The following is a 13,119-nucleotide window of genomic DNA, read 5'->3' as shown; positions in this document are numbered from 1 at the left end:
TTTGACGACGGATTTTTTCCTCCTTTTCCATTTGGTTAACAGAAAAATGCAAAAGTTTTTGGCAAAAACTGAAGAGAAAACAATTTTTAATTATCATCATAATTAGAATATTTTGGTTAACCGTTAATCTATTAAATACAGAGCAATTTTTTCAACTAAAATTAAGGAGCAACATTCGTAGTTCGAAAATGCTTGTTAATCTAATTTCAGGGCCTTGTGTTTCAGGCGAGTCGTTCTTAATGAATTTGGGTGTCACACTTTAGCGTAAAAAGCTAGGTATTTATGAGGGGGTAGCCCCACATATATGGAATGATTTCTGTTCGTATCAGGCTTTAATATTGCTCTTTACTATCAGTTGAAAAAACTTTTTATTAGATTTCAGATAGTTTTTCAGATAATGCCGTGAAATCCCCCCCTCTTCCATGAAAAATACTCCCACGAACAATTCCTCCCTGGAAAGTCCCCCCCCCCCCTTTGAAAGTCCCCACCCCCGGAAATTCCCCTTAAAAAATTCTATTTTCACTTAAAATATCCCCAGGAAAATTTCAGGCGCACAATTAGGCCTGGGATATTCTCCTAAGCCTACTTTCACTTGAGAAAGGTTTGTTTTTTATATTAGTATGTGATTGTTTTTCAAATCATTGGCGAACTCCCCCCGCCCTGGACGATTTTTCCTGGGCCGGTCCCCCGCCCCCCCGAAATATTCTCCCATGAAAACTTCCCCCGCGGAGACTTTCTTCTGCAGAAAATACCCCATCTCCCACAGAAAAACCCCCAGACGATTTCAACCCTGCGGAAGATTTCCCCGTACAATTCCGCTGGGAGATCTCCACGTGTAAAATTGAGTCGCCAAAGAGAAAGTTCGACAAATCCTGGAAAGTACAATGAAATCTGGCAAAATCCCCTGTGTAAACTGGCCACTGTAATGTTTACCCCCGGGTACGTCCAGCCCAAAGGAAGTTCCTTGCGTTTAACTATTACCCCTGCTGAAAAAAGCCCGCTCACAACAAAAAAAAAAAAATCCGAAGGATAACATTGCCAATGAAAAAAAAGGGTAAATTTAAAATATTACATGATTAACATTCGCAATACCTTTACGCTAATACCTCTTCGCAAAAAATTCGCAAATATCGTAAACTAAAGAAGTAATTACGTCACTGTTGTTAGCTCCATCATTAATCTCCAATAATGTAAATGCACCCCTCATTTTTTTCCTCTACTAATATCCTTGCAAATAAAAACTATTCTCTTTGAATTCAATTCTCTTACTAATATGAATTGTAAAGAAAACTAAAAAGATACAGCGGTTTTTCCAACACGGATCCAACATAAAAAAAAAAAAAACTTGTTTATCATGAAATAGAAATTCAGTTAATTGTGCTAGAAAAAACTTGAAGCAGAACAGATTATAACCAACCGGTTTGGTACGGGCACGTACGCACAGTATATACCTTCAAGCAAATTCCACATGATATTTCAAATTACTATACCTTCTATAGAAATGATACCTCTTTGCAAATGACCCAGGTAACCGTACAATGCATTGAAAACCTAAACACATATCCATGCCTCAAGCGTAAGTTTGCGTTTAGGTTTTCAACGAATTGTACGGTTACTACTAACCCCCCCCCCCCCCGAAAAAAATTTTTTTTCTCCAACTCGTAAAAAGGTAACAAATATGAATAATAAACAAATTTCTTATAAGTTTTTAATTTTTTTGTACACCCCCCCGAAAAATTATGTTCTAAGCTCCCCTCCCCGAAAAAAAATTATGGATACGACCCTGTTTGAGATGTTGTTTTTTGATCCGCATAGGTTTTACATTGTTTCTGATACTGGTTCGACAAGAGTCACTAGTATTATATTGTAGTTCTTACAGTTACAATGATTCGTTAGATTTCTCTCAAAAATTGAGCGGGACTAAAATCAAAGATTTAGATTAAAACACTTCTTGATTATGATGAACGAATGTCGTTATCTAACCAGGCGTTTGTTATATGATTTTTTCGAGACATAAATTTTTTCTTAACCGATTACTTACTGTACTTTAATTTGCTTCTTGGTAAGTTATGTACCAGAGTTTAATAATGTAAATTGAAATATCTAAAATTATACAGTAACTCCTCATTCACTTTTGTAGTGCTTTTGCTTAGACAAGACGTGTTTCTTACCCTGAACCTAGTTCTGATCCCTTATCTCTTTGACAATGTAACTAAAAGCGAAGAAAAAAAAAATTAGATCTCTTTGACAGTCTCTGAGGCAAAGTAGCTACGCAAGATCCTTCTCTGCTCAAATCTATTCAGAGCGTCAGTCTTTGCTCGCCTCCATGATGATCCCATTTTCTTAAGTCTTTCATGTTAAAGTCTTTTCACCATATTCGTGGATATTTTGCTTTTTCTTTAACCCCAATTGGAGTGTCCTTTTTTTCTTTTGACTCCTTGTTCAAGCGTTTACTTCCGCTAGCTTTTAATACTAGTGTGAATCCACCCTTTGAGAGCTCTGCATCTGGACTGAGTACAGCTTAAGTCTGCATTAGGAACTTCGATTTATTCTACTTTTTTTGCCACGATATAATTTTTTTTTAGTTTTGAATTTTGAAAAACTTCAATCAATTCGACTGATGGAAGTTCACGCAAAATAATATCAATTTCTAAAGTTTTCCTGAGGAAAACAGTAAAAAATATCTCTTTTCACAATGTCCTTACAGGACTGCTTGAACAAAATAATACCGTGAGGCCACTGATAAATAAAGATACGTTGTAGAACTGAATGGACCCTTGCATGAAGGATCAATGACCGTAGAGAAGCACTACAGAGTCCAGAGTTTACTTTTTAGAAATTTTCTGCGACTCAAACAATTTCTGTTCTTTGTTATTGCCTTAAAATTTTACACAGAAAACCAACCAGGTTCAATTTGTTTTTTACTGGTTTAAAATTCCAAAAAGAAGGTTTTCAAACCAATCAGGTTTTTAAAGGTGGAGTTACTTCTCTCTCCAGAAACAAGGAACGCTGTGGCTGGCTTACAGACATGCGTCACAGATGTAAACCAATAAAATTAAGGACACCTTTTTTTATCACAGAATTGTATGTATGCAAACTGACCCATACTCTTTAGTAGCACAAGGGATTTCGCTATTTTATGCATATTGCACCCATTGAAACTAACCTTACGTGGGAGAATTGCCCTGCCTTGTCACGGATACTATATTTCTAAGAGGATAGCAGTGGGTGGGCAATTAAGAAGGTTAACTCGTAATATAGCACTCTTTCGCATTTATCAAGTTCCCCCGGGTAGGGGCTAGTTTGTTAAGAACGATTTTGCCTTTATGTGTTTTTCCCCTTTTTTTCATCCGACCACTTTGTTTAGAAGGGGTGGCTGTAGAAACGTATGAGAGGGCTGATTAAAAGGGAAATTGAAAGTTCTAATGCACTTCTAAGAGTAAAAAGTAATTGGATTATAGTAAGGTGCAATTTTTCACTAAAAAAAACTTTGCAGTTATGTCGGTTTTGTTCCCCCCCCCCCTCTCCTAGTGCTAAAAATGAAAATAGGGTTATAGCTATTATAAAATGGATCAAAAGTAGAGAGTGTGTTAAAAAATTAGGATGAACAGGCATAATTCTGTATGAGGTATTCCAATCTTTTCAGTGCTGCAATGTGGTTTTCCTTATCTATATATATATATATATATATATATATATATATATATATATATATATATATATATATATATATATATATATATATATATATATATATATATATATATATATATATATATATATATATATATATATATATATATATATATATATATATATATATATATATATATATATATATATATATATAATTTAAACTGCAAATCCTTCATTTTGGATCCAACTTTAATATTTTTAATATATATTAAATTATTATTTTTAATAATATTTAATATATGTGTATATATGTATGTATGTATGTATGTATGTATGTGTGTGTGTGTATGTGTTTGTATGTATGTGTGTATCTATGTATGTATGTATGTATATGTATAGTATGTATGTATGTATGTATGTATGTATATATATATATATATATATATATATATATATATATATATATATATATATATATATATATATATATATATATATATATATATATATATATATATATATATATATATATATATATATATATATATATATATATATATATATATATATATATATATATATATATATATATATATATATATATATATATATATATATATATTTAATTTAAACTGTAAATCCCTCATTTTGGATCCAACTTTAATATTTTATATACATTAATTTTTAAATTCACAAGTTCTATTTTCAGGTCGATCGTACTGGCAGTATATGATAGTTGCTGCCTTAGCCTTTTGCATTAGATGCACATGCATAGTAATTTTTATCCCCTTGGGGATATCACATCTCGTTCGTGATTGGACAAATTTTTGGAAATCATTCAGGATTGCTATTGGCCCCAGGTATTTTTTTCTCTTCTTTTTCTTAAAATAATTTTGGAAATGTTTGATAAAAAAGCAAGTTTTTCAAGGAAAAGTAAAGAGTTGTACTAAAGTCTAAACGTCCAGAAATAACTACTACTACTAATGGCTCACTGTAGCACCAAGCCACCTGAGGTCAACACAGCTACCCACGCTCTTCCTCAAACCGAATTTATTCAAAGCTTCCCTCTTTACATCCTTCCAAAAATTTCTAATTTCCCTTAAATCCTTCCTTACGAACTCCTCCCTCCCTATTCGGGACGACCTATTTTCAGTTCAGCCCTAGATGGTTGCCCGAAAACAATGAATTAAGGATTGTCATCCTTAAACAAGCCCGTTTAATAATTTAAAATTAAAACGGACAGAAGTAATGAATAAATGAAATAACGAATAATTGAAATGATGAATAAATGAAACCCAAAACAAATAGAAAATAAAATGAATATCACATCAAACCAAGATCACTGTGAATGAATAGATGAATCGCAAAACGAATAGAAACTAATGTTAATAATTATGTTAAACTTATAGCGAACATAAATAACCACAAACAAGAGCTGGGCTGCTGCCTTAATAAGACCTCTAAAGGTCATAGCGTCATAGGTGCTTTACTGAAAACGATGTATATTTCGATTTATTTTTGTTATTATATCAAAAAAAATAATATCATAAGACTAATCAAGGTTTAAAAATGAGAATGGGGCAGCCTTCTCTCTCTCAGACCCACTAAGCGGCTTGAATGTCTTGCATTTTACAGTGATATTTTTTTAACAGTGCGATTCCTATTTATCGAAACTTCGGAAAAAAACTCAATGCTAATGAAGGTTCGCAAGTAAAAACAATCTCCAAAAAGAGTGGTATTTCCTCTCCTTCCGTAAAACCATCTAAGCAACTTTAATATCATTTATAGTTCTACTGACTCAATCCCCCCTCCCCGAAAGAAACAAACAAAGAAGATGCAAGAGAACTGCTAAAAATTGTGTTTTTTGGTCAACCATCTAGGGCCAAACAAAAAGAAGATTGTCCCCGAATGGGGTGGGCGGAAGAGGGTGCGTAGCTATCCGACCCTCATGTAACTTGGTGCTGCAGTGAGTTGTTATTAGTAGTTTTGGTACATTATCAAAGCAATTGATAGTAATGCATGGGACTTTTTTAGAGGAAACTCGGTACTTGTATGATATAGGCCCTACCGCTCAAGTTGTTCATTCATTGACGCATAATGGAACCGTTTGTTTTTTTTTAGTTAGTTTCTTTGAGCTTATCGTGAGACAAGACAAAGAGGAGTGATAGAATAAATGGAAAATATGAAATTTGGGCTATATATTTGCCCATTAGGGGGGGGGGTAAAGTATTTGGACAGTGTGAAGTTAGAAAACATTTTTTCCTTCATAATATGCAGAATAATTGTACTTAACACATTAGGCATGCAGATCTGCTATACTTTACCCACACCCTCCTCCTAATGTGCAAATATATTGCCCAAATTTGTTTCTATAGTGTTATTTTCTTTTATTATACTTAGGTATATTTCATTAATATTGAGCGGTAGAGAAACATTAGAAGAATATTTGGTAGGGGCTATATCATACAAGTACCGGAAACTGTTAGTTTATAAGCAGTATAACGGTAAAATTTGAGGTGATTATAGTGCAAAAATTTTCTAAACGCTTCTATTTTCGATTATAAAATTCCCTATTTCGATTATGAAAATTTCCTAATTTCAATTTATTTTTTCTTTTTTAGTCTTCTACTGCTGGCTGCTTCAACTGCAGTCGACTCGTATTTTTGCGAAAGATTTGTCTTCAATCCTTACCACTTTTTCATGTTTAATGTCTACAACCAAGGATCTACAATATTTGGAGTTCAAAAGTTTACATATTATTTGACTCATGTGATACCAGATCAGCTTCATATATTAACTCTACCATTTGTGTTGCAATGGTTCTCAATGTTCAGGAGGAAAAAAGATAAACAGTTGGATATTTTATGGCAAATCGCTGTAACTTATGTTTTTTCATTATTTTTTACAAGGTAATCTGTTTTTTTTTTTTTTTTTTTTTTTTGAGTTTACGCGTTTTTGGAATCTGCTTTCTATGAAAAATTGAAAACTATTGCAAATAGCTTAAATTTTTATTGTTTCATTATTTATTGCAAGATAATCTAGGCTTTTTTTCCGTTTTATCTCTTTTCATGGGCGCCCATAAGCTGAATTCCAGAGGGGAGCAAATCTCGTCTAATTGGCACTTTTAATGCTATATAATAGAAATCTCAGAACAAAAATATAAAAATAAGGCAGCATCATTCAGCCAGCGGGGGGCGGATGCCCCCCGTGCCCCCCTTATGGGCGCCCATGTCTCTTAATATTTTTTGGAAACTACTTTCTAAGACAAATTTAAATACTATTGCAATTCGCTAGAATTTTGCAGTTTCATTATTTATTTCTAGGTAGTCTAGGTTTTTTTTTTTCTCTCTTTTCCCATTTGATCACCTTTAAGATTTTTTGGAAACTGCTTTCTTTTACAAATCAGGAATATTATGGCAAATGTCTGGAGTTTTCGTGTTTTCTTTATTTTTTACAAGGTAATATAGGCTTTCTTCATCTTTTTCTTCTTTATTCCAATTTTAACTTTTAAAAGCTTTTTTGGAGACTACTTTCTGATTTCTTGATTCTTATATCAAATTAATTAAAAAAAAAACTTTCCGAAAAATAAGTTTTTCAAAGAAAAGTAAAGGCCATTTTAAACTTAAGCTCAGTTGATACGAATACCTTTTAAAATTCAAACTCAAAACGACCAGAAATTACTATTAAAGAATAAATGAAACCCAACACGAACAGAAATTAAATAAACAATCATAGCAAAAAACATACAACAAGTAATAATATAAATGAATAAATAGATCTTAAAGCGAGTAGTGCTTAGATTGAATATGAAAATCAAGCCTAAAACGAAAACAAATTTTTTGCTATTAAAGTATAAATGAAACTTAAATCGAACAGAAATTAAATATACAATCAATGCGAACAAACATACAATATATATTAATGTAAATGAATAAATAAATCTTAGGACGAGTGAAACTTAAAAAGAATATGCAAATCAAGTTTGAATCGAATAAACATAACTACAAACAAGAGTTTGGGTATCGCCTCACTGCAGAAGTCTAAAACCTACTGCGTCATTGGCGCTTTACTGAAAACAATTCTTTGAAGTATTTTCACTTTTGTAACTTTAAGAAATCAAAAATTAATTATGATTTTAGGGAATAAATGTCAGTATAGGTATATTAAATAAACAATGCATATTTTTTTTTCAGTAAACTCATTTGAATTTTTTTTCAGTAAAGTACAAGTTATATTCTGATTTTTAGAAAGTATAGGATTTTCGAACCCTACTCATAATAATGTATGCTCGTTATGAGTTTGACTCTAATATTTATTTTAATTTTTGTTCGTTTTGGGTTTCATTTATTTATTGATACTGATTTGGGGTAGTTGTATACTTGGTAGATTATATGATAGTCCAGACGCCAGGTGTTGAAAATGTGAATCATACCACGACCGAATGGGGCTGCTACGAGAACTAGCCTACCCTCCACCCCCTAAATTGACCATGTGGATTCAGAAATACCAATGGCACTTGCTTGCGAGTGGTGGAACATTCCGAAACTTCACATTTTATTATATTTTGTTGTTTCATGCAATAAAATACATGTTCCACAAAGTTTGAGGTGCAGTTTTTTGCTCAAATAGAAAGGCCTAGAAGCCATAGAATGTTTTCACAGTAGACTAAAACGATTAGTTAGAAAAAACGGCAGAGTTCAGAAAATGACAAAACTATATGAATCTTGAACAGTCTTGGAAAGTATAAACAAAATCAAATTGAATATTAGATATATAATGATATTAATTGTTGAAAGATCCATCAGTTCAAGATTTTTTTTCACTGTAATTTATATTTTCATTTTCAATGCTGTAAGAACTGGAAAAGAATAAATTTGTAATATACGAGCAATTAGTTTTCAGTAAAGCACCAATGACGCAAAAGGCTTTAGGTTTTTGGAGTTAAAGAAGGGGGCAGTATTCACATTTTGTTCGTAGTGAAACTATATTTGTCTTGACCAATCTTGGAAAGAACTAACAAATTAAGCTGAATATTTGATGCATAATGATATTAATTGCTGAAAGCTCATCAGTTAAAAATTTTACTGTAATTTTAATATTTATCTTCATTATGAAGTACAAAAGAAAACATTTTTAATATAATTTGTTTTCAGTAAAGCGCCAATGAAGCAGTAGGTTATATGCTTCTGCATTGAGGCCATACCCAAACTTTTGTTTGTAGATATTTTTATTCGATTCAAACTTGATTTGCATACTCTTTTTAAGTTTCACTCGTTTTAAGATTTATTTATTCATTTACATTAATATATATTGTATGTTTGTTCGCATTGATTGTTTATTTAATTTCTGTTCGTTTTAAGTTTCATTTATACTTTAATAGCAAAATATTTGTTTTCGTTTTAAGCTTGATTTTCATATTCAATCTAAGTATTACTCGCTTTAAGATCTATTTATTCATTTATATTATTACTTGTTGTATGTTTTTTGCTATGATTGTTTATTTAATTTCTGTTCGTTTTGGGTTTCATTTATTCTTTAATAGTAATTTCTGGTCGTTTTGAGTTTGAATTTTAACAGTTATTTGTATAAACTGAGCTTAAGTTTAAAATTGCCATTAATTTTATTTTAAAAAATTATTTTTCGGAAATTTTTTTTTTAATTCATTTTTGTTCTTTTTTTATTTAAAAAATTTTAAAGTTTTTATTTCATGGAGGGGGGGGGGTTACTTACTGTACAATTATTCTTGACTTTAAAAAACAGATCTAGAACTTTCAATTTAAATCGAATGTGGCTTTTTTTCAAAGTCTATACGATTACCTCATTGATAAAAACCTTATATATGAATAATAGACAGCGTGCATAACTTGTGGACAGCGATTGACAACAGTGAATGGATTGAAAAAATAGCTCCAATAAGGGGGTTTAAACCATTTCACTTGCTGACACAAAGGGATCCCGACTGTTTGGAATTGACCTTAATAGGATTTTGTGTGCCAAAGCAATTTTGCATCTATCACAGAGTATGTATTTTAACCTTAAAGTTGGATAATTATAATAGATTTCCTATGTATTCTTTCCATACAAAACCCCTTCCCATAAGTTATAAGCCCCCCTTAATAAGTTATGCCCCAGGGCATAACTTAAAACGCCTACCCCCGGGCCCTGGTGGGCTGTGTTGACACCGGAGTTTTTTTTTTATCAGAACTTTGAACTATTTTAACAAAATGTCTATCTCAAAATTTTTATCTGATGCATTTATGGCTTGGAGGAGGGGGGGGAGGGCTAGTTACCCTCCAATCTCTTTTGACTCTTAAAAAGTGAACAAGAACTTTCAATTTCCACTCACATGAGCCCTCTCTAAAGTTTATACGAGCATCCCTTCCATAAGAAATAATGGGAAGGATTCGGAGAATTCTTAAATTATAACCCTTGCCCTGAGGACTGTGGGGGAGTTGTCATCCTCAAAAACCTAATTTCCAGAACTTAAAACTACGTTTAATTAAATGGCTGTCTCATAATTTTGATTGGATGTATTTGGGGAAAAGGTGGCGTGAGAGGGGGGTTAGTTGCCCTCCAATCACTTTCGACTTAAACGAGAATCCCTTCCTGCCCCCGGGCCCTGAGGGGTTTTGTCGACGCCAGAGTTCTGTTACTTAACCTTTCAACTATTTTTAACAAAATGGTATTTTTAACCCTTGCATATAAAGCAGCTCTGGGGGGAAAGTAATAAAAAATATTGAAGCTATATAAGATTTATTCATTTATTTATGTTTGCACCGGTTATCTTTACGTTTGTAAGATAGTTAATTTTAATTTCTGTTCATTCGGGGTTTTGTTTTTTCTTTAACAGTAATTTCTGGTCTTTTCTTTTAACAGAAGGTTGTGGGGGAGTGTCTACTCAAAAACATATTTTCTATCTGGAAATCAACTACGCTGAACAAAATGGCTATCTCAAAATTTTGATTGGATGTGTTTGGGGAAATGATGGGCGTCGGGGGGAGGGGGCTAGTTGTACTCCAATCAAATTCGACCATTAGAAAGGATACTAGCTCTATCATTTCCAACCGAATGAGCTTTTTTTGAAGTTTTTACGACAACACCTTCTATAAAAAAAACCTTATATACCCTCAGGGCATAGCTTAAGACCCTTGCCCTGAAAGTTTTGGGGGAGTGCCCTCCTCAAAAATATATTTTCTATCTGGAAATCAACTACGCTGAACAAAATTTTGATTGGATGTGTTTGGGGAAATGATCGGCGTGGGGGGGAGGGGGGCTAGTTACACTCCAATCACTTTCGACTATTAAAAAGGGCACTAGCCCTTTAATTTCCAATCGAATGAGCCTGTTTTGAAGTTTCTACGACAGCGCCTCCTATAAAAACCTTATATGCCCCCAGGTCATATCTTAAAACCCTTGCCCTGAAGTTTGTGGGGTAGTGTCCTCCTCAAAACCATATTTTCTATTTGGAAATCAACTACGTTGAACAAAATGGTTTTCTCCAAATTTTGATTGGATGAGTTTGGGGAAATGGCGGGCGTCGGAGGAGGGGGGCGAGTTGCACTCCAAACACTTTTAACTATGAAAAAGGGCACTAGACCTTTGAATTTCCAATCGAATGAGCCTTTTTTGAAGTTTTTATGACTCCGCCTTCTATAAAAACCTTATATGGCGTGTGGGGGGAGGGGTTATTTACACTTCGATCGCTTTTGACTCGTAATAGCTGGACTAGAACTTCAAATTTCCAATCAAATGAGTCCTTTCTGAAGTTCATACGAGAGTTCCTTCCTGCCCCCAGGACCTTGGGGGGTTTGTCGACAGCAGAGTTTTGTTACCTAACCTTTCAACTATTTTTAACATAATGGTATTTTTAACCCTTGCATATAAAGCTGCTCTGGGGGGAAAGTAATAAAAAATATTGAAGGTGTATAAGAATTTATTCATTTATTTATGTTTGAATCGGTTATCTTTTTGTTTGTAAGATGATTAATTTTAATCTCTGTTTGTTCGGGTCTTTTTTTATTTTTTAACATTAATTTCTAGTCTTTTTGAGTTTTAATTATAATATGAATTAATTTCTGCAGTTCCTGAGTTCAATATGGCTCTTTACTCTTCTTAGCAATTTTTATGTAATGTTTGTTTTTAAATTAATAATAATAAATCATTGAAGCCTTATGGCCTTTGCTATACACAGCTTAATTTACATGCCTCTGAAAAATCAAACCTGATTTTTTCACACAACAATGAATGGATCTTGCTAGGTTATTCCATTTGCTAGGTTATTTCATTTGTTGATTCAGAAAGAACAGCATCGTTTTGATTAGACCATTTTTTGTATTTTTTGTGCCACAATAATTTAATATTTATTGTAAAGTTTGTCTTTTAACCTTATTTTCAGTATGACTCTAATTTTTAGCATTTTTTAATAGTTTTATCATATACTTTTACCATACAGAACTTTAACTTATTAAAGTCTTTGGAGGGGGGGCAGCGTAGTTGGCATAAAGAAGAAAACTTTAGCGTAGACAGTAGGAGAGGGGGAGGGTAAGGTTGGAGACTCATCCAATACGGGGCGAAACTTCACTTATCTCCTCCGTTCCCGATTTAGGAGATTAGAGAGACTCTTTGGGCTATAGAATGTTGGACCGTTTGAGTTGTGGAAGTTGTACTCAAAAATACCTTATATTTTTAGTTATTCCAGGGTTGCTTTCATAGATTGTGGAATGGTGAGTCCCCTGGCCCATGATTTGGATGAGCCTCAACTCATAATATGCAATTTTGATTTATTGTTCCGTGTTACATGCATATATTATTGTATATGCGTTATTTTGAGTAATACTTTTATCGAATTGCGTTCATTTGTCAGACTCGAAATAAAAACTGAAACCTTAGCGTAGATAGTTTTGGGGGGAAGTCTCCCCCCTCATATTTGGAATTTATAACCCACAGACGAAGTAAAGCCGATGAATTTATTTTTTCTTTTGAAACTAACTTTTTTTCAAAAGACACAAAAATATTATTCCAAAGGAAGCCGAACTGCTATCTCTGACATTTTCGTTGATTCTTTATTCCCGTTACTTTCAGATGTAAAATTTAGAATATTATCGAATGGGTTTAGTCGTCCCCTCCCTGAATAATTCACATTTGGAAAACTCACCCCTAGGAAATTCCTCCCCCCTCCAAGAACATTTTAATTTCCTGCTGATAATTCCCCCGCGTTAAATTCCACCCAGCAGAAATTTCCCAGCCGTGAAATATGCTCCCGCAAACATAGTCCCCTCAGATAATATCGGATATTCATTAAAATGGAAGCTGAAATTTCTACTCAACTTTTTAGGTCAGAAGCAATGCTATAGTGTATAACTGTTTCACACATTAATGATGGCCATTAGGTGGTTCAACCACTCTGAGGTTGAAAGTGACTATTTCTTCATTTACTGAAAAAAATTTCAGGGACAATGGCATAGCTGTAACACGTACATCGTT

At 33.1% G+C, this 13,119-nt stretch overlaps 1 protein-coding gene across 1 annotated transcript in view; it reads left to right on the top strand.

Moving 5' to 3' along the window:
- LOC148944600 (GPI mannosyltransferase 3-like) overlaps positions 1 to 13,119 on the top strand; it is a 95,406-nt gene that overhangs the window by 30,078 nt on the left and 52,209 nt on the right. The window contains exons 4-5 of the mRNA XM_089100645.1: positions 4,346 to 4,496; positions 6,258 to 6,545. Coding sequence (XP_088956771.1) covers positions 4,346 to 4,496; positions 6,258 to 6,545 — 439 coding nt within the window. The remainder of the gene's footprint in view (positions 1 to 4,345; positions 4,497 to 6,257; positions 6,546 to 13,119) is intronic.

Source organism: Artemia sp. Qi Xiang Cuo, chromosome 14 (assembly GCF_049724085.1).
Source record: "Artemia sp. Qi Xiang Cuo chromosome 14, ASM4972408v1, whole genome shotgun sequence".
In the NCBI taxonomy this organism is placed as follows: domain Eukaryota; kingdom Metazoa; phylum Arthropoda; class Branchiopoda; order Anostraca; family Artemiidae; genus Artemia; species Artemia sp. Qi Xiang Cuo.
The sequence above is the reverse complement of the archived record's forward strand: the minus strand, read 5'-3'. Positions and strand labels throughout refer to the sequence as shown.